Source organism: Mustela lutreola, chromosome 7 (assembly GCF_030435805.1).
Source record: "Mustela lutreola isolate mMusLut2 chromosome 7, mMusLut2.pri, whole genome shotgun sequence".
Taxonomy (NCBI): domain Eukaryota; kingdom Metazoa; phylum Chordata; class Mammalia; order Carnivora; family Mustelidae; genus Mustela; species Mustela lutreola.
The window spans coordinates 76904997-76930871 of NC_081296.1; the positions used below are offsets into that span (position 1 = coordinate 76904997).

The window sequence follows — 25875 nt, forward strand, 5'->3', positions numbered from 1 at the left end:
GATTCTTTCATCTACTAAAAAATGTATTTGACTAGAGTTTAGTCTAGATTTTTTTTTTAAAGATTTTATTTATTTATTTGACAGAGAGAGATCACAAGTAGGCAGAGAGTCTGGCAGAGAGAGGGGGGGAAGCAGGCTCTCTGCTCAGCAGGGATGCTGAGGCAGATGGGGGCTTGATCCCAGGACCCTGAGATCATGACCTGAGCCAAAGGCAGTGGCTTAATCCACTGAGCCACCCAGGTGCCCTCAGTCTTTATTTTTTAATCACAAGTATGAGAATAGCAGTTATATATGTTTTCACTCTTTATAACAGATCACAGAAAGCCAGGCACACACACTAGAAGATGAAGTAGCAGAGGTTTTACAGAAATTGATCTCAAAGGAAGCCAACACTTATGAGGAGGAACCCAATAAACCAACAAGCGTGACTGAAAGTCAGGCTGGAAAAATACCAGAGAAAGTGGTATGTATATGTGACTTCATATGCATGTTATGAATGTGTGCATATGCATGTGCATGGATGTGCATCTGTGTGTACTTGTATTTGTATAAATTAATACAATCTGTATATAATTAATATCTTCCTTGATGCCAAAGAAGATTTGGGATATGTGACACGTTGAACCCACTTAAAATATATACTCATGAAATATCAGTAAGTTAAAAGATATAACCCAACTCTCAGTTGAAAATGAAGATATGGGTTATATTATATTACACAGTAAAGGTTACATCTTATACTCCACAGTAAATTAACCCATAATGTTAGGTGGAAATGTCATAACCATTCCACATAACAACTAGCTTGTATAATGTCAGTGGACTGGAACCAAATATTTCACAGCTCTTTCAGTATACAACTTCTGCTCACAGAATGTCATCATCTGCCTCCAGAACCCAAAAAAAGAAACTCGGGTTGATTTGATCCTCTGCCACACCAGCCTGTGTTCCCAGAGCTAGTTCCCCGATGCTGCCTCTCTGTTATATCCTGAGCCCTTCCACCTGTTCCTTCCTCTTCGCATTGGTTCGGAGGCCTGCAACCATCCTTTACTTGGACTAGTCATTCCCCCTTCCTTCCCCTTCCCGGCTCTATGCGTCCTCATCTTTTCTTTGGCATCGCCACACTACTAAAATCTTCCTCCCACTTTGAATTCCCTGTAAAACTCTAGACGGAGCTGAACACAGAGGGATATAAGAAAATATCAAACTCTTCACCTCTCCTTTACTTCTCCACCAGAGCACCCAGACCCCATGGCTCTTCATCCCCTCCAACGCTGTATCCCAAATACAAGGAAAAAGAGTGTATAGGCCTATTGTCCTGTTTTAGAGGAGGCTAGAAAACAGAAACTGGGTCTGGGTTTTTCTTTTACTAGATAGCTTAACAGCTCCCTTTTGGTCTCCCTACTTCCCATCTCCACCAGCTTCCATCTTTTTAAAAACAGGTTTTAAAGATCTACCCATAACATTCTTGATTTATCACAGAATCCATGACATTCACTCAAGCTAACTATCTGAACTGAAAGTGACATAACCACTGTATTTTCCTGATCTTTCACTCCCATTTTGTACTCCTTATTCACCCATCTCTAAACACCCATATGCTTGACCTGTTCACTGTCATCTAAATGCCTTAATGCAAATGAAATATTCATTCAGTACATATTTACCGAGGTACCAATTATGAACCAACCACTGGGGATGTAATGCTCATTTAAAAAGATAGAATCCTTGGTCTCATGAAGCTTAAGGTCTAATGGAAAAAGTAGATGGTTTTCTTCACAAATAGTCACCTATTTTAACTACAACTGCCTTGAGTGCTTTGAGGAGAGAAACATGGTTCTATGAGACCTTGTTAAAAAGGAACCTGTACTGGACTTGGGCTCAGGGAAGTGACCAGCCAAAACTGAAGGCTGAATGGGAGTTAACTTGTGGATATGAGAGGTAGAAGGTAGTGAAGAATGTGTGGAGTATCCAAGTAGCTGCTACAAGGGCAAGGTGGCTGACAAACAGAGGGAGCAATGAGAGATGAGCCTGGGGATGTGGATCCAGGGCAGACCAGGCAAGGCTGTGGATTCTGATCTTTATTGTAGGACCATTAGGAAAACTCTGGATGATTTTAAGCAAAGGAGTTACATGATCATATTTTTAAAAAGGTAACTCTGGCTATAACATGGAAAATGCAGTGTTGGAAATAGATTAGAAATAGTTGATATACCAGTTAGAAAGTAAGAGATGAAAGTATCTGGACTAGAGCCAGGTAATGGAGAAAAAGAAAAATGTAAAAATTTGGGATAGATTTTGAAAGTAGGGCTAACAAGGCTACTGATGGATTAGATGAAGGAAATGAAGAGAAAGAGACAAGAAAGGCTTTAAAATTTCTGTCTAGTCCACTGAATGGACAATGGATCATTAACTAAGATGCTGAACACTGGAAATGGATCAGGTCTGGGAGAAAGAGTCCCACGTACCTTTCTAGATAGCCCTTAAAATTTCCCTGAGCAGTCCCCATGGTATGACTGTTCTGATGGCATTGGATATTCTGACAGGCTTTCCTGTATCCTGTCGTCAAGTCTATGACTTCAAAGCTCCCCTCCTTGGTAAAGGGCATTTTTATGAGGAGACACTCATGAGAACTGACAGAGGAGGAACTTGGCCAACTAGGAACCTAGAAATTCCCTGTCTATTCTCCAGGAGCAGGAGCCAGGGTTCTCAGGTGAAGCATATGTCTCTTAGCCCCAGTGACCTTTCCATGTGGCTAGATGCCCACATGCCTGGAAAAGGGTTTGATCCTGTGAGAGCTTGCAAAGGAGGAGGTATTCCTACACTTCACATTCAAGGACACCAAAGAGGAAAGAATCAAGATGGAGTGTAATTAGTTCTAACAAAATGTTTACTTTTTATTGATTCCCGCCCCTCCAATGGAGACTCCAATGGCAACAATTCAAGATGGTTTTACTAATGGACAAAATGATGAAACAGTATCTAATTCCTTAACCTTGACAAATGGCTTGGAAAGGAGAACTAAAATCTACAATGAAGACAACTTTGAGGAACTCCAGTATTTCCCAAACTTCTATGCACTACTGAAAAGTATTGATTCAGGTAAACACTGTGTTTTCTGACCATGCGGAATAGAAACAGTAATTCCAGGAAGTGAATGGGTGGGGTTTTTTCTTCCTGTTTTCAGTTAAATGCAGTCTTCAATGACATATATTATGGCCTCGGGGAAAAGAGTTCACATCAATTTTTTCAAAAGAAGAATGCTAGTTATGAAAATATTTAGGAAAGGATAATCAGGAAAGCTGGAGTTTCTGGATAGTGCAATCTTTGTGTTAACAGAGGGTTCACTTATTTGTTCAAAAAACAGTCACTGGACATGTGTGGTGTTCGGGACGCTGAGGTAAGTAAGCCCTGTACAGATGAGGAGAGAAATCAATGTCACTGCCTGATTTGCTCAGCCTCAAATCTTATTGCAAATCTTTTTTTTATTTTAAAGGCTGTATTCATTTTCCTCTCTTGGTGGGAACAATGTGTATAACATAATTTAATCCTTTTAAAAATAATTCAGATTTTTGCTTTTTAGACATTTTCAGCTTCAGTCTTGAAATGAGATCAAATGAACTTAACATTGGACCACAGCAGGTCAGAAGCCCAAAACACACATGGCAAATGATTTTTTTTTTTTTTAAACGAAGTCCTCAATATGTCTGTTCTCTTACATGTACATCAGAATAGGTTAGCTGAAGATTTCAATTCATGTTTAGTTTTGATTAATCTTCAAGGAAGATAATAATGAGCAAATTTTCTGTTGTTATTATTGTCCAGACAGGTGCTTTGCACTGTTTTATGGCTTTTCCTCTCTCTGTTCAAAGATTCAGCCCTGGATTGAACATTTGTAATAAATATTCCCCCAAGAAGTGAGCTTAGAGTGAACTTTCATTTCTGGAGAACATCCATTGTCCTTCAATTGCAGACACTGGCCAGATGGCACCAGCCCCTTTGCTGGTGCCTACAGGGCTGGTACATCTTGAGGGTCCATTCTCAGCCATCTTGCCCCATTGCATGGCAAATGCCCAGCTCAGAACCTTTGTCATCTTGGTGAGTCACTTCTTGTCAGTGAAGAACATTAGCATGACACCAGATAACTTTACAGATGTGACCTTGAACAAATAGTGTGACAGCTGAAGTTATTTACCATCGCTTTCCCAGGATCTCTTCCCCATTTCTTTTCTCACACTTCTTCTCTCCCAACTTTGGAACTTTTATGGTATTTGAAAGATTCCACTGTATGGAATGTTTTTATTTTACTTTATCTTTCAATTTCCTTGACCCCCACCCATTCTTAATTTCCTTTTTTTTTTTTTTTTAATTTAAATCCTTACACTATGGTCTTTGACCATACCCATCCTTCTCACCCAAAGTCTGAACCAACTGAGAAATAATAAAATGGGTAGAAAACCAAAATATTTCTGATAACTGATAAAGTCTGGGTTGTAAGTGTTGTAGAAAGCAGCTTAGTGTGAGATCCAACAACAGGCCTGCTCACACCCTGTCCTCAGTCTAGTTCTTGGAATAGCCAATAACAAGGATTGTTGGATTCTACAGAGCAGGTACTTGTCTCAGATCTCTGCCTTCCACTGTTCCAGGGGAGGAAAAAGAAGAATTCTAAATCCCTATCAGTCAAGAAATGAAGACTATTGGCCATTGCCTACCAACTCCATCTGTAGGAAGGATGAAAAGATGGTGGGGGAAAGGCCAGAAGTATTTAGAAGAGAGCCTTCATGGCAGCCAAGAGAATAGGGAAAATGGACTCTCCTCTAGCACCTCTCTTTAAAAACAGAAATAATTTTTTTTAACTTTTAGAATTTATATATATATATATATATATATATATATACATATTGTCTTCCACCAAGAGGCAGAACAGTATGTCAAATTGTCAAATTATGAAGAGTTTCCAAGAAAGCGGTTACCTACAGGAAAGAGGAGTTGGGGGTGGGTAGGAAGAAAATGTTATTTTCACTACTATTTAATTCTGTACTGTCAGAATATTTTTACTACATGCATATATTCTTTCAAGTAAAATAAAGTTTAGAAAGCAATATATACTACTATTAATATTAAAAGATCAACCCTACATTATAAAAAATAAAGATACATGTGTGTTTTTATTTTTAAATATTATTTGAGTAATGAAAACAGGTCATTCTTGCCCTCAAAAACATAGAGTCTGAATAAAGAAAAAGTGTTGGGTCACAAATTTTCTAACTTTGTCTTTGAGTTTCTATTACCTCAGGTTGTAAAATGCCTCTTTATCATTTACTCTATTAATAAAGTATTTTAGATTAAAGTAAATCTTTTTGGAGAGTTATAATTGATTGCCCATTTCTGGAAAAGTTCAGTATGCCTGTACATTATTCTGTATGCTGAATCAAATCTTAGCCTTTCTGTAAATTAAATATATGTGGTTTCAGATATAAGTATAGGGAGAAATATTTCAATAAGATGCCTACTTCATAAATTGACACTGAAAGAGGAAGCTATATTCCACTATTTTTTAAAATTATTTTGTTCTTTTATATAGAAAAAGAGGCAAAAGAGAAAGAAACACTGATTACTATCATGAAGACATTGATTGACTTTGTGAAGATGATGGTAAAGTATGGCACAATATCTCCAGAAGAAGGTGTTTCCTATCTTGGTGAGAGTCTTATCTGTTTTGTTTTCACTGTAACAGTTTTCATTGTCCAAATTGAATTAGGGATTTAGCAATAATTACGTCACAAACCTGATCATTTATACCAAAATAGCCTGAAATATCTGAGTAACCGGAACTTACCAGCTTGATAATGCATAGAAATAAAATTAACCAGAAATTTTCAACTCTTTATAGATACGGCTTGAGTGCAAACATTTCACATTTATTACATTTTGTCTTATTAACATTTTCCAAATATCTCCATGGAGACAATTTTATTAAAATTCAACCCCTCCTTTTGTTTTTTTCAATTGTGTTTGTACTGTCAGGACTGGAAGAGTTGATTTTAAGCAGTGAGGTCTGCATGTGGTAGGAAGGAAAAAGACCAGGACTGAGCGGCAGAGGTGATGCCCCCTGGTCTGGCTCTGCCAAAGACCAGCTCTGTCCCATGGGATGTCTCAAGCACTCACCTTGCTTGACCTTAATTTCTGCATCTGTAAAATAAAGGACTGTGTGATCAGTGATAGGGCTGGTGAACTACAGCCATGGAACCAAATCTGACCCATTGCCTATTTTTGTATAGCACACAACTAAGAATTGCTTTTATACCTATAAATGTTTGAAAAAAATGCAAAGAAGAATTGTATTTTGTGACACAAGAGAAGTATATACAATTCACGTGGCAGTGCCCATACATGAGGCTTTATTGGCACACAGACACACTTGTTTGTTTCGATACTGTGTCTAGCCCATTCTGTGCCACAACGGCAGAATTGAGTCATTCCAATACAGACCACAGATGGTCCACAAAGTATTTACTATCTGGCCCTTTACCAAAAAAGTTAGCTGACCTTTGATTCCTTGAACTTTGTGATAAGCTTGAACGTTCTCTGTGTGTGTGGGTTGTTTAAAGAAAAAAAAAAAGCCTTCGGTTTTCCTGCTTGGTTTAGTTAATGAACAAATACAATTTATCTCTGATGCCCTTTGAGCAAGATGACCTCATGACCCCTTACTCTGATCTCTAAGAGAGGAGGAAGAATTAGAAGAGAAAAATCTTGGGGCACATGGGTGGCTCAGTGGATTAAGCCTCTGCGTTCAGCTCAGGTCACAATCTCCGGGTCCTGGGATCAAGCCTTGCATCGGGTGCTCTGCTCAGCAGGGAGCCTGCTTCCCCCTCTCTGCCTACTTGTGATCTCTTTCTCTGTCAAATAAATAACATCTTTAAAAAAAAAAAAGAAGAAGTAGAGAAAAATCTCATAGGATAGAATGATCCAGAATCACTCTCTATGAACTCCATTTTTTTCCACATGAAAATAATTTTGCTGGTTTTGTCCTGATTGTGAAGGAGCATATTTATTTTTAAAAAATCAGTCAATGCAAAATGATGTTTAAAAAGAAGTAAAAAGGGGCCACTGGGTGGGTCAGTCAGTTAAGTGTCTGCCTTCAGCTCAGGTCATCCTCCCAGGGTCCTGGAATCCAGTTCCACATGGGGCTCTCTCTTCAGTTGGGAGCCTGCTGCTCCCCCTGCTTGTGCTAGCTCTCTCTTTCTCTCTGACAGATAAATGAGTAAATAAAGTCTTTAAAAAAAAAAAAAGAAGAAGAAAAGGTAAAAAAATCACTCATAGTACTGGCACCCATGTGACATTCTGGTTTATATCATTCCAGATATTTGTCTGTGTTTGCAAACATATATACCATGGTTCTTTCTTTCTTTGTTTTATCTTGTTTAACAAAAAAAATGGGCTCATATTATACAAAATCCTTTGAGGCCTACTTTACTCAGTAGATCAAAGGCACTGTTTCAGATCAATCACTATTTCATACCAATACCCTGTGACTCAAATTCCATACTTGTCATTTACCCAATGGAAATGGACTAGAAATGACACAAGTCTTAGGGGCAAGGTAGGTATTTCCACTGCTGTTCATAGCTGTGCTATCCAGTATAGTAGTGGAAAGGGAATTCATTGCCTCATGTAACAGAGGAGTCCAGGGGTGGGGATGGTCTGATGTTGGGTTTGTAAAGTCCACCAGTAGTGTGAGGAATCTATCCCTCCTCTTGTCCCTGCACTGACTTTCCATGTGTTGATTCATTCCAGAGAAGCTGCCGTGTTACAGGAAAAAGATGGCTGGTAACCTCCATCCTCACAGCACAGCAAACCTGGCAGGAAAAGATCGTCTTTCCCTGTGGTCCTAGCATTGAATCTCATGGTCCTGGCTTGTATTGGGCACGTCTTCAAACCAATCACTCAGCCCAAGGCGGTTGAGACCCTGAGGAACCAGGCCTGGATTATTAGCCCTGCCTGAGCCAAATGTGCTGAGAATGAGAATGGTCTTTTTTCCCCCCTTTTTTAAAGATTTTTATTTATTTATCTGACAGAAAGAGAGAGAGAGAGAGCAAGAGCAGGAACACAGCAGGGGGAGTAGAAGAGGGAGGTTTCCCATGGAGCAGGGAGCCCAATGACTGGCTCGATCCCAGGACACTGATCAGATCACGACTTGAGCCGAAGGCAGACCCTTAACGACTGAGCCACCCAGGTGTCCCTAGCCTGGGTTTTCTTTCCTTTTTTTTTTTTTTTTTAAGATTTTATTTATTTATTTGACAGAGAGAGATCACAAGTAGGCAGAGAGGCAGGCAGAGAGAGAGAGAGAGAGGAAGAAGCAGGCTCCCTGCTGAGCGGGATGCGTTCCCAAGACCGTGAGATCATGACCCGAGCCGAAGGTAGCGGCTTAACCCACTGAGCCACCCAGGCGACCCTGGTCTGGGTTTTCTTAAGGAAAATCAAGGTGTAGTTACCTCAGGTGTCCATTAAAGGCTTCAATCCCAGACATGTTCTAGCAGTGGCCCCAGAGACGGGAAGAGACTTCTGCAATTAACTGAGTAGGATGCTGAGTTTAGGATCCCGAATAATACAAAATAATCGATTCCTAGAAATAAGATCCATGCCAAACATCTTAACCACAGTGTTATTATTGTGGAATGGCTTTATGATCTGTCTGGTGAGGTTTAAACAGTTTTAGTAGAAGTTTGATATCATCTTTCAGGAAATAAAATTATATTTCATATTTCTTCCCTTCCTCCCTCCAGAAAACTTGGATGAAACTATTGCTCTTCAGACCAAGAACAAGCTAGAAAAAAATGTTACTGACAACAAAAGCAAACTTTTCCCAGGTATGATTTATTTCACTGTTTCTACCTTTAGCACAATCATCCTTCATGTAAATAATGATTTCAATAAACATTGATCAACAATTACAGATTTCAGAACTTTTAAAGTCTAAAATCCAAGCATAGGATTAAGTAGCTATAAATTTTGCTATTCTGTGGCTGGTCTTTGCATAGATATCTGACTCCAAGGAGCACTGAAAAGAAATGCAGGTCTTCCCTGAAGATTCTTCACAGGTGGCTGGTGGGATAAGGGGGTAACTGTATATCACAAAACCGAGTCATTCTTCCTGAAATTCTCCTTCAGGCTTTTTTTTTTCTCTCCCAAGATCACCATTTCTCCAGAACATTCTCTCTGATCATCTGTCCACTTCACTGCGCCTCCACTGGTTCTCCCCTCCCAAGACTTCCTCTCTCCTCTGAGAAAGTCTGTGCCCCTAGGTAGTGTGATTTACCCCTCCTCTTGGTTTTTTTCCTCCTGCATCTCCACCCATCACACCCTGGAACCAAGTGGTACAAAGGAGCCTGCTCTGAGGGAGGAGGGAGGAACAAAAAGAGAAAAGATCACACGTTCTTAGGTGTCCCTGTCACAGAAGTTATGTACATACGTTTGATGGAATATTATGCAGCTTTTTAAAATGATGTTTCCAAGTAGTTTCTTATATCCTGGAAACATATTTCTATCATAATGTCAATGACAAAAGCAAGGAACAAAATTGTACTGCAACTATGAAAAGAAATTACACATCAAAAAATATATACAGACCACAGCACTAGAAGCAGATATTTTCATAATGAGGTAACAACTGACTTCTTTCTTCTTTCGTCTTTTTTCTATAGTAATAACCCTTTTATTGAAAAAACAAACCTTATGGTTAGGCTGCTTGACATTTCCTATTTTATTTACAACAGGGATGCATTACAACGTTTTCAAGCGGTTAGCTACTACAAGGTGTGTGACATTTTTAATTCAATAGAAGGTTGCTAGAAGGAAATAGATTTTTTTCCCCACTCTTGTCCCCTCACTTTTTTTTCTGAAGTATAACTGATACAGAAGTTAGTTATTCTTACGTGGCAAGTGAACAGCTCCCATTCTGACGGCAAGGGTTCAGTTCTCTTCTTTGTATTAGGGAGGCCAGGGATAAGGGAATATGAAGAAAGAGGCAGAAGGAAGTCTTGCCAGAGCCCCAAATTCTTAGGTGCTACTCCGAATTCTAGAGTGTTCTTCAACAGTACAACATCATGGAGAGATTAAACAACTAAAGAGTTACTTTACTTTGGAATGAAGATTCAAATTTGCTTTGGGACCTGGCATGTCCTACTTGATTGCCTACATTGATTATAGTAAGGAAAATAGTCTATGCTCCAATGACACAGTAGCAGAAGGGAAAGAACACTAAACCAAAACCTGGAAAGGTGAGGCTTTGCCCCAGCTCTTTTGCTCACTCAGTGCTCATCTCTTCCTATTCTGGGCCTCAGTTTCCTCTTCTGTGAAAGGGTGGGTGGAAGAGGAAGTTGGACAAGATAATCACTAAGGTCCCTTGCAGCTCGAAAAATTATCTGACCTTAGACAGTACCTTTACAATAAAGTTTATTTCTACATTATGAATTAATTAATAGATAGGAAATAGGGTGGTAACAACAGTGCACAATCTGGTTACAGCACCATCAGAAAAGAGTCATGAAGAAACAGATAGCACCAAGGAAGAAGCAGCTAAGATGGAAAAAGAATATGGAACATTGAAAGATTCCACGAAAGATGATAACCCAAGAGGAAAGACAGAGGAGCCAAAAGGTATGGAATTAACAGCTTTAAGTTGGCAATGAAATTGGAGGAGCAAAAATTGTCATGACACCCAAGCTGATCAAAAATGCAAGCCCTAACTAAATCAGCACCATCTGTATAGAAAAGATTCAGCACATGGTATCTTTACTAGAATAACAATCTTTTTTAATTGTCTTGAGTCTCCTAGAATGGCAAATTGGTTCTGTCTTCTGATGGTCTTTACTGTCCAATGGACTTTTGTACTTGGAGAGGAATACTTATGACCGTTTGTGCATCATTTAAGGTCTAATTTATAATTTCTTAAATACTTTTTTTGACATAATTAACATTCCTCTAAATAATCATATGCTACTTATTCAAGAAAGTCATCAATATTTATGGATTTAACAGAGCATATTCCCTTAATCATCTATAGTGATTGAAATGAGACGAGCAGTCTTAAGGACCTGATTAAAAATCACAAATCCAGGACGCCGGGGTGGCTCAGTGGGTTAAGCCTCTGCCTTCAGCTCAGTTCATGATCCCAGGGTCTGGGATTGAGCCCCGCATCGGGCTCTCTACTCTGCGGGGAGCCTGCTTCCTCCTGTCTCTCTCTGCCTGCCTCTCTGCCTATTTGTAATCTCTATCTGTCAAATAAAATTTAAAAATCTTAAAAATAAATAAATAAAAAAAAGATCACAAATCCAATATATCAAATTTCCTTAAATAACTTGAATACTTTAAAATGCACAAAAACACACATTAAACTAGCCCAATAATTACAATACCCAGTGCTCATTGCAACCAGTGTGCCCGGTAGTTTTTAAAGGATCTTTACTCTCTGGCAACAAAAGGATATTCTTGATTCACTGAACTTTCTCATCCCAAGACCTAAAATCAATTCCTCTTCAAATAGTTCTAGTTCTTTTTTGTAGAAAACATAGAGACCTGAACCTGGGTTAAATGGTTCAATGGACCAAAAGTACTACTTCTAGTTTAATTATCAGGACTTTGTTGAGATAGGAAAAAAAATTTTTTTCTTAATATATCAAGGTCATGTTGATTTTTCCAATCTTTTAAAGCTTTATATTATTGTATTTTTTTCCTCTAGCATAGACTTCGTAGACCATCACATTTTTCTCCTACATCAAAATAACTGACATATCAACACTAATCTTTTGATGTAGTAACCTATGTTAAGAAAGATTATGATGTTGCATCTGGGCTCAGGAGGAAAGAACTTGGGAATGATTAATTGATAATGTTTGTCATGAGCATAAAGAAGGGAGAATTGGTAATGTACTTGTCATGTTTGCTGACTTTGTAGACCAACCAGTCACACTGCCTTGACTTCGTTAGGTTTACTTCGGATGAGTAGTAAACTCTTCTGAATGTTTTTTCTTCTTCTTTTTTTTTTCAGCATATAGTAAAATATAGATAACATAAAAATGATCACATTAACCATTTATATACCAAATATTTTTTATCTTCCCATTTGTCTATGGATACTTAGGTTGCTTCCACCTCTTGGCTCTTATAAATAATGATGCTATCAATATGCATATAGAAGTATCTCCTCAAGATCCTGCACTCAATTTGGGGGTGAATATTCTAAGATCATATGTTAATTCTGCTTTTAATTTTTTAAGGAACCACCATACTGTTTTCCCTAGTAGCTACACGTTTTTACAGCCCCCCTCAAAGTGTGCAAGGGTTTCAATTTCTCCACATCCTCATTAATACTAATAGATGTCAGGTGGAAAAGGAGTGGTAAACTTTTAAAAGATAGCTAACCAGGAAAAGAGTGGCCCTGTGGCCTGAGATACAAAGCCAGGAACTGGACAGCACAGAGCACTGCTGTTCACCCCCACAGAAAACCAGTATGCCTAGGTCATCTCCTCTGGGAGCAACCCAAGTGTGATGGTTGTATTTCCCAAAGACAGTAAGCCATCGTCTAAGACCTTTGACTTGTAGGGACAGCATGCTCTGTGCTTAAGACAATACCTTCTATCACCATTATCCAAATATCCATGGGAATGGATGCTGCCAGGTGTCTTTGCTTATTTTAGGAAAATGTTGTGTAAAAAAGGAATATGAAGGAGTTAATTCTTGGTAGCCTACTATCCCATTTAGAATGTGAGTGTTTAGAGACTAAGGATGAGGTTAGATTTCTTTTCTCCTTAGGAATTCCATCAGATACTAATAGGGAGAGAAGAAAGTAAAACTCCATCCCTGTAGTGTTACTGTTTGCAATGGCTTGCCCGAAATATTAGGAGGAGTGTACAGATTTGGGACTAAAATTATTTCCTTCTCCATTATTTGGAGATTTAATTTATTCATGCTACCCCTGACCCCTTTTACTCTGACATAAGGAAAACTAATTTTAGTACAGTTTAGAAAACTCCATCCTCAGCATGGGCCAAGGGCCAGGATTTCTTGAAAAGTATGTCATCCCCAAATTGTATTGACAATTGCTTTGCTTTGCTATGTTATAAAGCCCACTGAGACAACCCGTATTGTCTCTGGACAGAAAAATAAAAGCATCCATGTGGGTAAAAGCAGGATTTACTGGGTTTCCTGAGACATTTATCCAGCTATAAATAAGCATTTATTCTAATGGCATGGCTGGCATTAGGCTCAGGAAGCAGACCTCTAGAAGTAATATAAGAATTAATGCTTACCTCCAAGGACTCAAGCAAGCTTCGAAATGATCTGAGAATGATTCTTAACCCATATGCAGCCCAGTGTAATACAAGCTACATATGTATGCACATAGCTCCCTGATTGATGAGTCAAGAGTGCGTAGATCAGAGAGGTTGGAAGACAGTACAGGGCAGAGCAAAGAATGAGGTAATGGTCCAGTTAAAACCACTTTAAAATATAATTATAAGCAGAACATGTTGTTAGGCCTATCTGTAAAGAGTCTGTTTTGGTCTGGCAATGTGGCGTGATGGCCCCCATCAAACCACAGCAAATACTATCAACCATGCCAAGCATATGCTGCTGGATCGTCTGAGGAATAGGAATAGTAACAGGAATAGGAAAAACAACAATGCCCTGAATTTATATCGCCCTTAGACTTATAGAGCATGTTTCCATGGCTCTCTTTTTAGGTTTAATGTTAAACCAAAAAATCTGATTTAATTACCAGTGATGAAAAATGGCACATCCACCTTTGAATATAGTTGTTAGACTATTTCAACTCTTCTATCCTACACATACTCATATTAAGAATAATCTTTTAGGGGAGCCGGGTGGCTCAGTTGTTAAATGTCTGCCCTCTGGCTTGGGTCATGATTCCAGGGTCCTGGGATTGAGCCCTCATCAGGCTCCCTGAGGGGGAGTCTGCTTCCCTCTCTCCCCTTTTCCCTGCTTGTGTTCCTTCTCTCTCTGTCTCTCTGTCAAGTAAACAAATAAAATCTTTTTTTTTTTTAAATAGAATAATCTTTTAAAATACTGATTTCTAATTGGTATAATCAATGAATGACTCAGTAACTCTTAAATTTAGGGATATGCCAATGAAATCAAATTTATTCTGATTTCAACTATTTATAAAGTTACCTAATTTTTCAAGCAAGTTGCTCTCTGGAGACTAAAGAAAAAGACTTTAAACCTTTATTCCATGATCTCAATGTGGGTCTATTTGCCAGTTGATGTTTACTCATTCACTTTTGCTCTATGAGTCACTGAAAATCTTTTTTTTTTAACTGTCCAAGGGATAAGATATGCATTATCATAACTCATTCCAAAGCTATCCTCTGTCAAATTTATGGCCAGATAATGGATATAGGTGAAAAAAGTGATCTCTAAGACACCTTTCACAGAAATATTCTATCATTCCCTTATCTTCCTTACAGAAACTAGAAAAGAGAAGGTAGCCTGTTTAATTAATAAATTGGCTAACTCATGAGGATGCTGTTATTTTTAAAGCAACACAAGAGGAGAAAAATCTGTGCCTTTATTCAAGCCCCAAGTCATTCTGCTAAGAATGTCCAAAAATAGTAAGTCCAGTCTTCTCCCCTGTGAGTCAGCAAATATGCCAGGAGCTAAGCATGGGCACAGGAAACCGCCAATCAACAGAGATTTTTTGAGGATAGCAAAGGAGAATTTCTTTTTATATGTAGAACCCATGGGTCTTCTTTTCAGAATTCATCCTTAAATTATAAATAAATAAACTGAGGCTCAGAGAATTAAGGAACTCACCCAAGATCTCCTAGCCAGAGTGGCAGAGCCAGATCTTGAACCCATGCCCCTTGACTTCCATCCAGTACTCCTCTGAGTATTTCTTTGGGGCAGATAAAAATGTCAGCATCGTACTGAAATTCTTTTTTTTTTTTTTAAGATTTTATTTATTTATTTGACAGACAGAGATCACAAGTAGGCAGAGAGGCAGGCAGAGAGAGAGGGGGCAGGAAGCAGGCTCCCTGCCAAGCAGAGAGCCTGATACGGGACTCGATCCCAGGACCCTGGGATCATGACCTGAGCCGAAGGCAGAGGCTTTAACCCACTGAGCCACCCAGGTGCCCCATTGTACTGAAATTCTTGAAATGAATGGCTCTGAGGCCATGTTGGCATCCATGATACCATTATCACTGACTTGACTTTATGCCATTCAAAACTATAATCATGTCATCTTCACAGAATTTTAAGGGTATAAAATTTAATTTTTTATAAACACTCTTAAGCTCTAATATCTTTAGTATATCCAGTATTCAATAGGTTCATTCTATTGATTTCTACAGGTTTGTTGTTGCTGTTGTCTTTACGGGGCTGGGGGGACAGATCAGGTTAGCATTTGTGTATAAAAAGGGGTATTACTTTTGCAGTGCTGAAAACCAGAACAGCCAGAAAAAGCAGGGCTGCTTCTTGATCCTGGCCCTCTTCCCATCTGCTTCAGCATATGTTTTAAAGATTGTGCCATATTACCTCAGCCATGAGCTATTTGTTTTCAAAGGAAACTGAAATAAATTTGAAAAAAATAGTCCAGCTTTCCAAAGTGGACTCTCATGGGCTTTTACTGCACACTGTGTAAATAAAAGATTTGCTTTCCAGTTCCCCGGAAAAGAAAATGTAAATAGGAACCAGCTGTTCCTCTCTAAGAGCAGAAGACACCTGATTTCATTCACCTGTCACCAGTGCTCCAGTAAGTGTGTGGAGGGCTCAATGCTGGTGGCAGTGGTTCCCAAATTCCCGCCCACCCCACATGGGAACCTCAGGACCATTTTTTAAAAATCATGCTTGGCCCCTACCCCTGGATAGTCTCATTTAACTGGTATGAGGAGTAACCTTGGCATCAGGATTTTTAAAACCTCCTCTAAGTGACTCTAGTAGGCAGCCAAGTTTGAGAACCACTGCCTTGTAGGCTAGTTTGGTAACAACAACAACAGGGACTAAATTGTTTTAGTCTAAAAGGTGGATTTTACCCAGCTACAGTCTGTAGAGGCTCTAGATTCATTCTAGCTCAAGACCAGGTCCTGACCTTTACTTAGCTGTGTTCCTTTGGGCATGTCACTTAACTTCTTTGAGCATTAGTTCCCTTGCGAGTAAATGGGAATGAAAATGCTAATTTCTTAGAGTACCATGAAGATTAAATGACATATGGATATAGTATGTCTAGCACATTTGTAGGTATTTTAAATTGTTTCTGCTATAACTGTCATTTCAATTCAGAATTCATTATACTTCAAGTCTTTCAAATAAACTTTATTTTTTTGCTAAAAACAGAAATCTGTACCATTTACACTTTAAAAAAGTAAAATTCTGGGCGCCTGGGTGGCTCAGTGGGTTAAGCCGCTGCCTTCGGCTCAGGTCATGATCTCAGGGTCCTGGGATCGAGTCCCACATCGGGCTCTCTGCTCAGCGGGGAGCCTGCTTCCTCCTCTCCTCTCTCTGCCTGCCTCTGCCTGCTTGTGATCTCTCTCTGTCAAATAAATAAATAAAAAATCTTAAAAAAAAAAAAAAGTAAAATTCTTCTGATTACAATTCAGCATCTAAGAAGCCTTTTTCCATTCACTTATTTGACAAATATTTATTGGTAGACTACTACAAATAGACTACTACAAATGTCAGGCTTTATCAGCAAATAAGAAATATTTCTAAGGGAGGAAGACAAACAATAAACTTGCATAAATTATATAATTTGGTAGAAAGTGATAGTGTTATAGATAAAAATAAAGCAGAAGAGGAGAATGAGAGTGCTGGGGGAGGGTCTATTTTAAATTAGAGAAACTGTTGGGACACCTGGGTGGCACAGTCCATTGAGCCCAAACTCTTGGTTTGGGCTTAGGCCATGATCTCAGGGTTGTGGGATTGAGCCCTGCACTGGACTCCACACTTACCACAGAGTCTGCTTCAGGATTCTCTCTCTCCCTTCTCCCTCTACCAACACCCTCCTCCCACTCACCCTCACTCTCTTTCTCTCAAATAAGTAAACCTTTAAAAATAAATAAATTAGTTGGGGCGCCTGGGTGGCTCAGTGGGTTAAAGCCTCTGCCTTCGGCTCAGGTCATGATCCCAAGGTCCTGGGATCGGGCCCCACATCGGGCTCTCTGCTCAGCGGGGAGCCTGCTTCCCCCTCTCTCTCTCTGCCTGCCTCTCTGCCTACTTGTGATCTCTTGTCTGTCAGATAAATAAAATCTAAAACAAAAATCTTTAAAAAATAAATAAATTAGAAAAACTGTCCCAATCATATGTGGTTATGATCCACAAGATCGTAGTTTAGTTTTAATGGATTACAGAATAGATTTCTTTAAGCTGCAGTAAACTCATTTTCGGTCATGGGTTGGTAATATCAGTATAGTGGATAAAATTACTTTCAAGAAGTTCATAATTTTTATTTAATTAAAAAAATTTTATTTATCTATTTGAGACAGAGAGATACAAAGAGAGAGAGAGAGCATGAGCCAGGGGAGAGGCAGAGGGAGAGGGAGAAGCAGGCTCCCCAATGAGCCAGGAACCCGATGTGGGACTCGATTCCAGGACCCTGGGATCATGACCTGAGCTGAAGGCAGACATTTAACCATCTGAGACACCCAGGCACTCCCATTTCATACTTTTAAAAATTTAACATTTTTTAAGAAGATTTTATTTATTTATTTATTTATTTGACAGACAGAGATTACAAGTAGTCAGAGAGGCAGGCAGAGAGAGAGGAGGAAGCAGATTCCCCACTGAGCAGAGAGCCCAATGCGGGGCTCCATCGCTCCATCCCAGGATGCTGAGACCATGACCTGAGCCAAAGGCAGAGGCTTTAACCCACTGAGCCACCCAGGTGCCCCCCAAAATTTTTATAGGAAATCAGTTCCGGAGCAAAAAGCAGCTAACAAGATGATGCCAAGTCCTCTATTTCAAATTGCCTTAGGTTGGGTTCCTTCTGAAGCAGATCCTGAGAGAAGGATTTGAGGTCAAGTTTAATAGGGAGATGACCCCAGGGAATACCTCTGGGGGGTATAGGTACATGAGACAGGGAGAGGAAAGAGTCCCATATAAGCTGGGTTCACACACTGGCTTCAGTTGTAACTGGAGCTCAGTCCCACAGATGATCTCTGGGAGGCTGTGTGGAATGTTCCTGAAGCAAAAGGAAACTGGGTATTTATCTACCATTCTACCCATCATTAGGTGAGGGCCCCTCTATTAGCATATGTGGAATAAAGCAGACAGGAAGTTGGGGAAGCAACAGTTTCTGCTACATTGTGGCAAAAAGCCCATATTTATTCTGTACTCTACTAGTTTTAAAAATAAGGATATGCTTTTTTAAAAGTTTATTTATTTATTTTATTTTTAGAGACAGCATGCGAGAGGGAGACAGTGGGAGGGGGAATCTCAAGCAGACCCCCTGCCCGGTTCAGAGCCCAATATGAGGCTCAGTCTCATGACCCTGACATCATGACCTGAGCTGAAACCAAGAGTTGGATGCTTAACCAACCGAGCCACCCAGGCGCCCCTCCTAATTGAGAGTGTGTAACACAGTATTTACAGAGACTAAGCTCAGGTTTTCTTTTTCTTGAATAAGCTTTCCACATTATGCTATATCATAAATAAGATTGTGGGGGTGAATGCTTAACATGATTTAAAGAACAAGATCATTTTCAAACATTCTTAAAAGTTTCAGAAGTCCTGATTTCTTACTGTGCTAATAACAAATTCTGTTAAAGCCCTATATGAGATCCACTAATTGGATTTAAATGCTTTAAAAACAATGAAGCCGCGTTCTTTAGAAATAGTCTCTACTAAGATTTCTTTCTTTGTTCAAAATGCTTTTTCTATACGAATTAATTTGAAATAGAATAACTGTTTTTATGCTACCAAATCCAACTGACCTTCTCAGCAAACAAGCAACAGGCAATGAATATCACTATGTTCATTGTATTGTAACATTATAACTTCAGCCAGGAGGACTTGGTCTTTCATTTGCTCCAACATTCTTAAAAACAAAGCATTGAAACAAAGACTTCTTCCACACAGGCGATTACAGTGAATTTGGGGTGAAAAGTGTGAATCTCTTCTCTTGTCCACTCATCCCTTTGGCACAGGAACTTCCCTGTGCTTCTTTGGGTCCGGGTAACATGAAGCCGCAGTGGTGAGGCAAGAGTTTGGGCTTACAAGATCAGGAAGAAAGATGCCCAGGAGGTCACTTAGGTAAATGCAGAGGCAGAAACCGGAGCATCAGCAGATCCTTGGGCAGTGTTGTCATTCATGGACTGTAGTCAGATGAACCGGGGGTTCAAGCCTGGCTTCACAGCTGACTAGTCATCTGACCTTCAACATGTTATTTTGTCTCTCTCTGCTTCAGTTTCTTCATCTGTAACACTGGGAGGAAATGGGAGCACCTGAAGAGGGTGTGGTGAATAGTGAAAGGGATAGGGTATTTTGGAGCACAAAGCACAGCCCTGGGCACGTCCTAAGCGTCCTAACTCAACCAGGAAGTCTGGGCAGTACACTAGAGGTAGCAGGGCTCAACAAGGAGCTCGGAATGGGTGGTCACCATTGAGCTTGGGCAGCCGTTACTTCTTGCAGAGCTCCTGTACTTTGAAGGCTTCTTTCTCAGGCTCTTCAGAATTCTCTAGACTACCTGGTCCCTTGGTGCAGACACTCTGAGCCCTAGGGACTTCCTCTGCTTTCAGGTGTGGTTGATTTCTTTGAGACAGAACAAGGCTATATCAGTGTCAAGGTCCCAAGACAGATCTTTCCTTTCAGATGATGCAGGTAGCAGAACCTTGGTGAGACCAGCGTCTAAATTCTACTGCTATTTCCGATGCGGTCTCAGCCCAGTCACTTACCTCTTTAAACCTTAGTTTCCTTATCCTGCCCACTTGCAGGCCACAGTGCATATAAAGGGCATGGGGAGCAGGTGTTTCAGTGATGCCTAGTTTCCTCTCACCACACCTGAGGAGAAGGTTTACCCCCGGGGAGCTTTACTAGAATGAGTTCTAAGGTTTACATCCAAACCTTGAAATGAGGCCTGTGTCTCCTCTTCATCTGAGTTTTTACACACCCCCTACCAGACTGGGCAGAAGACTTGTATGACGGCCTACACAAAGTCACACACACGGACGTACTTAACATCATTCATTTAGTGATAGAGTCTTTTCAGTTTGGGAGTATCACCACTCCGATTTAGTTCTTGACCTGAGAATACTCCCCAGTTTGGAAGAACCAGTGCTGACCAGAAATGATGCAGTCTAAGAATTCAAGGCCCCTACCTATCCAGTGAACTGAATCAAAACTTTTCTGTCAGGACATCAGATGGGGGGGTGTGTGTGTGTGTGTAATGGCTCCTTGACACTAGCCTGGTCCTGTCTCATGGAATCATCCCTACCCACTCTCCTCAGCAGCCAACCCCCTCCCCACACACACACCCCATGCACACAATTATGCACACTACTTCATGAGTGATACCGCCTCACAAGAACTCGACAAGTCCAGGGTTTATGGCTCTAGGCAAGAGTATAATCTTTAAAAAGAAATGCAGTGATATTTTATGAGTGTTTCATAGGGATTCTCTGCCCTTTTCCAGGGAAAACAGAAGCCTATTTGGAAGCCATCAGAAAAAATATTGAATGGTTAAAGAAACACAACAAAAAAGGAAATAAAGAAGGTAAGAATTTAGTGTGGTGGTAAACTGCCAATTTTACCCATTTGTCAGGGGTTCTTGTTAAATGAAGTTTCCCATAATCAAACCAGTATAAAAAGACTCCAGGAAGAAGGAATGCCAGTGCAGGAATAGAATCTCCATTTCTCTTATTTTTCATAACAACCTCTCAAGCATAGGCCTTTTCTTTGACATTTTATTATGAAAAACGTCAAACAAAAGTAGAGAGAATAGTATAATGAATCCCCATGTATCCATCAACTACCTCCAATAATTATCAACACTTTGCCCTTTACTTGGAGTATTTTTTAAATTTTAAAAATATTTTTAGGTTTTTTAAAAAGATTTTGTTTTTTTATTTGACAGAGAGATAGAGATAGCACAAGCAGACAGAGCGGCAGGGAGAGGGAGAAGCAGGTTCTCCACTGAGCAGGGAGCCTGATGCGGGGCTCATCCCAGGACCCTGGGATCATGACCCAAGCCAAAGGCAGATGTTTAACTGACTGAGCCACCCAGGTGCCCCTACTTACATTTTTAGAGGCAGAGGAGGCAAGGGTGGGGCAGAAAGAGGGATAGAGAATCCTAGGCAGGCTCCACACCCAGCATGGAGTCCAGTGCAGAGCTCAATCCCATGACTCTAAGATCATGACCTGAGCTGAAATCAAGAGTCAAATGCTTAACTGACTGAGTCCCCCAGGTTCCTCTCCTTCGAGTATCTTTTTTTTTTTTTTTAAGATTTATTTATTTATTTGACAGAGAGATCACAAGTAGGCAGAGAGGCAGGCAGAGGGGGCGGGGGGGGGGGGGGAAGCAGGCTCCCTGCTGAGCAGAGAGCCCTATGTGGGGCTTGATCCCAGGACCCTCAGAACATGACCTGAGCCGAAGGCAGAGGCTTTAGCCACTGAGCCACCCAGGCGCCCCTCTTATTTTTTTTTAAGATTTTATTTATTATTTATTTGACAGAGAAAGATCACAAGCAGGCAGAGAGGCAGGCAGAGAGAAAGGAAGGGAAGCAGGCTTCCTGCTGAGCAAAGAGCCCGATGCGGGGCTCGATCCCAGGACCCTAGGATCATTCCTTTGAGTATCTTAAACAAAGGCATTTGTGACCACATATTAGATGTACCCTGCAGTCATAAAAGCTGTCAGTCATTTACTTAAAATAAAACACAGAATAAGACTGTTCTGTTCTGAGTACCAGAGAAGTGAAAATGGAAGCTGCAGCCTCCTCCTGTCCTCCCCAGCCCCCCAAGGAGCTCCCAGCATCACTTAAGCTACAGATGGCCCTGCTCAGTGCTATCACAAACAGGTGGAGTGGTGCAAAGGTGGGGAGCCCATCTCTTTACAGGCAGATATAGCAGTGGGAGTAAGGTCCACAGGAAAGCCTTTGCTGGAAAGCTAAGGGACGAGAGTTGGAGGCAGAGGCAACACTGGGTGCCAAGACATAAAGAGACAAAAGAGTCATGTGTTCTGGGAACCGGAGCTAACTCAGTTTCCCTGGAACACTGGGTGTCTATGGGATGGTGGGTAGCAGCCAGATCAGGAAGGAGCTTGTGCACCCTGCAAAAGAGGTAAAATTCAGCCAGAAGAGCCTAAACTATGGCTTAATTAGGCTAGGAGCTGATTGAAGAAATAGGACCCCAGAGGACTGGGCAGAGATTGGAGGATCTGGAGCAGAAATGATGGGGCTTACACAGAGGCAAGGCAGCAGAAATAAAGAAGGGAGAAACTTGAGAGCAACGTGAAGAGAGGAGTCCACCATGAGTCCCAGGTATCTGACCAAGCAGTTGCCAAGTGATGCTTTTAAAATGAGATGAAGGACACCTACTTGGGTGGCTCAGTTGGTTAAGCCACTGCCTTCAGCACAGGTCATGATCCCAGGCCTCTGGGATTGAGTCCTGCATTGGGCTCCTTGCTCGGCAGGGAGCCTGCTTTTCTCCCTGCCTCTGTCTGCCACTCTGCCTGCTCTATGACAAATAAATAAATAAAATCTTAAACATAAATAAATAAATAAAATGAAATGAGAGGTATTTTCAAACTTGAATGTGTATTCAGATCTCGTGTGGAGCCCCTCAGGGTCTTAATGCCCAGGTTGCATCTCAGAACCACTAAATCAGACACTCAAGTGGAAGGACAGAAGCATCGGACAGAAGCATCCATGATTCCATTGTGTAGACAAGTTTCGGAACCACTGAGATAGAGTACAATGGGAGAAAGAGATATTTCTTGCTCCTCTTTAGCTTGTGATCTTTTTAAATTGAGTGAGATGGAAACAATTATCAGCTTTTTGCATGTATTTCATTTTATTTGGTTCAGAATGGTGTGAATTTCCACTCTGTCAGTTCCATTCAAATTCACATGAACCATATTTCATCAAATCTGTCATTGATTGAAAAATGCACCATTGTTTCATATACCACTAAGGAAGAAAAATTATAATGTGCCATCAGTGACTGTGAAGACTTTAAAAAAATGTTGATCTTAGAATGAGTGCAATACAATAAGTACCAAACACATTTTGAAACCAATATTCATTTTATGGTCCAACAGTTTAGAGTACTTAACGTTCTTTCTTTCACTGATTAACATGAATCAGACCCTGGGCATGACCCGCAACATCCTGCAATTTAATTTTCCACTTCCAGAAATGACCAACCTAGTGAAGCATGGAACCCTAGTGCTTGCATCTCAAAAGACTGTGAGCAAACTGCAGAATGATAGTGTTGAGTTTGGGGCTCCCCTTTGCCTGTAAGCAGTGGGGGCTATCTGCCTTACACCCTCCTAAAGGCAGAAGCAGAAAGCCTTTCTTCCATTGCCTTTGTATGTGCTCTGCTTGACCTAGCTCACCTCGTTAAGCCTAGATCTGGGACCTTGGAGTGACTGCAGCTGTGTGAGCAGCAAGTCCATTTGCTCTAGGAGTTCTGACCTTCCTTAACCTCTGTGGATGCCCTTTGCTGGGTTTGGGTGACCTGCGTCTCCTTTCCAAATCCAGGAAAGGGAGGTCCCTGTGATGTGATACTGAGGAGAAGGAAAAACTTTATACACCCTTAAAGTCTGTACTTTTAAAAAACTGAATCACAGCCCTTTTCTCTTTGGAGTGTTAACAACCTTAAAACATTCTTTTTTTTTTTTTTTTAAAGATTTTATTTATTTATTTGACAGAGAGATCACAAGTAGGCAGAGAGGCAGGCAGAGAGAGAGAGAGGAGGAAGCAGGCTCCCCGCTGAGCAGAGAGCCCGACGTGGGACTCGATCCCAGGACCTTGAGATCATGACCTGAGCCGAAGGCAGTGGCTTAACCCACTGAGCCACCCAGACGCCCCTACCTTAAAACAGTCTTAAGGTTAACAAGGTGGTTCCTCACTTGGGTGACCTTAACAGGCAGCCAGCAGCCTTTCTTCTGCACCATGCTTGTTTTTCCCAGGCACGCATGACAGCTACATCTTAACGATACAGTTTTCCTTTGCATCCATTCAAATCACCTGGACCTCTTCACATCTGCTCTTGGGCTGCCTTTCGTCCCACTAAAGATGTCGACCCTGCAGCGAGCTTGGGAGAGCCGTTATTAATCTGAACCAGCAATCATCAGGAGGGGCCTCTTTGTGCCCTCCGAGTCAGTCAGCAATCCGCTGGTGAGGGGTGCACAAAATGTATGTTCAGCTCCATTCTGTTTTGTCCTGACAGCAAGGGAAAGTGAAAAAGAACACCAACAACAGAAACCCCAAGCACTTGCTGAACTTGGGTTTTACACCTGTTCGTTACTTCACATTCCCTACTTCAAGGCTGTAGATGGCCAAAGCAGGAACTGCAGACAGAATGGGGCTCAGAACCAGACTCCGCCTGACCTGAGCAAGTGACTTACCTCCTTTGTCCTGTTCTTCATCCCTGAGATGGGGTTACTAACGCTTACCTCAGGGAGTCCCTTGAGGAGCAAGACAGATGACAGTTGTGAAGTGCCTGGGGCTACAGTGGTCTCTTTAATCTTCGTGGCCAACCCCTAACGGGAACAAACGCCTCTTTCCTGGAGGAGAAACAGCTTTTCTCTAAACCTTGGCTCGCTTGATATGATAAACACCTGGCGCTCACAGCAATGTTTTTTATAGTTTTCGTTTCACGGGAGCTCTGAGCTTTTGTTCCCCACTCTTTCCTTTTTCTTCTCCTTTACAAACTGACAGAAGGCAAGGCTCTGTTCCAGGGGCTGCTATAGCCAAGTTGAATGGCACTGTCCTCAAGGAACACAGCCTCAGGCAACTTGAAATCTGGGTGGGGGGGGGGGTCTTCCCAAGTATGCTGGGGTATAAGAAGACCCACACGTCCAGCCCTGAGAGATGTGAGTCATGGATTTTGGTACCACTATAGGATGCACTGCATGTAGCCATGAAAAGAGTTTCTTAAGAATATTGATACTTACTGGGTAAAGGGAAAGTAGCAATGTTTTTTATAGTTTTCGTTTCACGGGAGCTCTGAGCTTTTGTTCCCCACTCTTTCCTTTTTCTTCTCCTTTACAAACTGACAGAAGGCAAGGCTCTGTTCCAGGGGCTGCTATAGCCAAGTTGAATGGCACTGTCCTCAAGGAACACAGCCTCAGGCAACTTGAAATCTGGGTGGGGGGGGGGGGTCTTCCCAAGTATGCTGGGGTATAAGAAGACCCACACGTCCAGCCCTGAGAGATGTGAGTCATGGATTTTGGTACCACCATAGGATGCACTGCATGTAGCCATGAAAAGAGTTTCTTAAGAATATTGATACTTACTGGGTAAAGGGAAAGTAGCTCGTTAATAAGGTTGTATATATACCATGATCTCAATTCCGGGTTGAGATAGATATATTTGAAAAGCAAGAAAGTAAAACAAAACATCTGTGGTTATTTATGACAGATAAAATTCAGGTGATTTGAATTTTATTTCCATGTTTCCGTATTTTCCATTTTTTTAACAATAAGCATCAAGGAGGATGTGGGTTTTCTTTAAGCCTTCAGAAGAATGCCACAGGCAGCCTCCTTACTTGGGGATCTTTGTTTTTGATGGGTGGTTTTATGGTTTACATAGGTTTTTTTGTTTAAGTAGGACAGAAGACCCATAAAGAGGTTTCTCAAAAAAAAAAAAAAAAAGCTCATACATATAATTTTTTGTTTGTTTTGCTCCATGCATATAATTCAGA

The 25875-nt window shown here is 40.8% G+C and overlaps 1 protein-coding gene across 2 annotated transcripts in view; it reads left to right on the top strand.

Moving 5' to 3' along the window:
• SCG3 (secretogranin III) overlaps window positions 1–25875 on the top strand; it is a 35630-nt gene that overhangs the window by 8562 nt on the left and 1193 nt on the right. For both annotated transcript variants that reach the window (XM_059181550.1, XM_059181549.1), the window contains 6 exons: window positions 314–463; window positions 2925–3102; window positions 5585–5701; window positions 8787–8870; window positions 10528–10659; window positions 20645–20725. In XM_059181550.1, the coding sequence (XP_059037533.1) occupies window positions 314–463; window positions 2925–3102; window positions 5585–5701; window positions 8787–8870; window positions 10528–10659; window positions 20645–20725 (742 nt within the window). The remainder of the gene's footprint in view (window positions 1–313; window positions 464–2924; window positions 3103–5584; window positions 5702–8786; window positions 8871–10527; window positions 10660–20644; window positions 20726–25875) is intronic.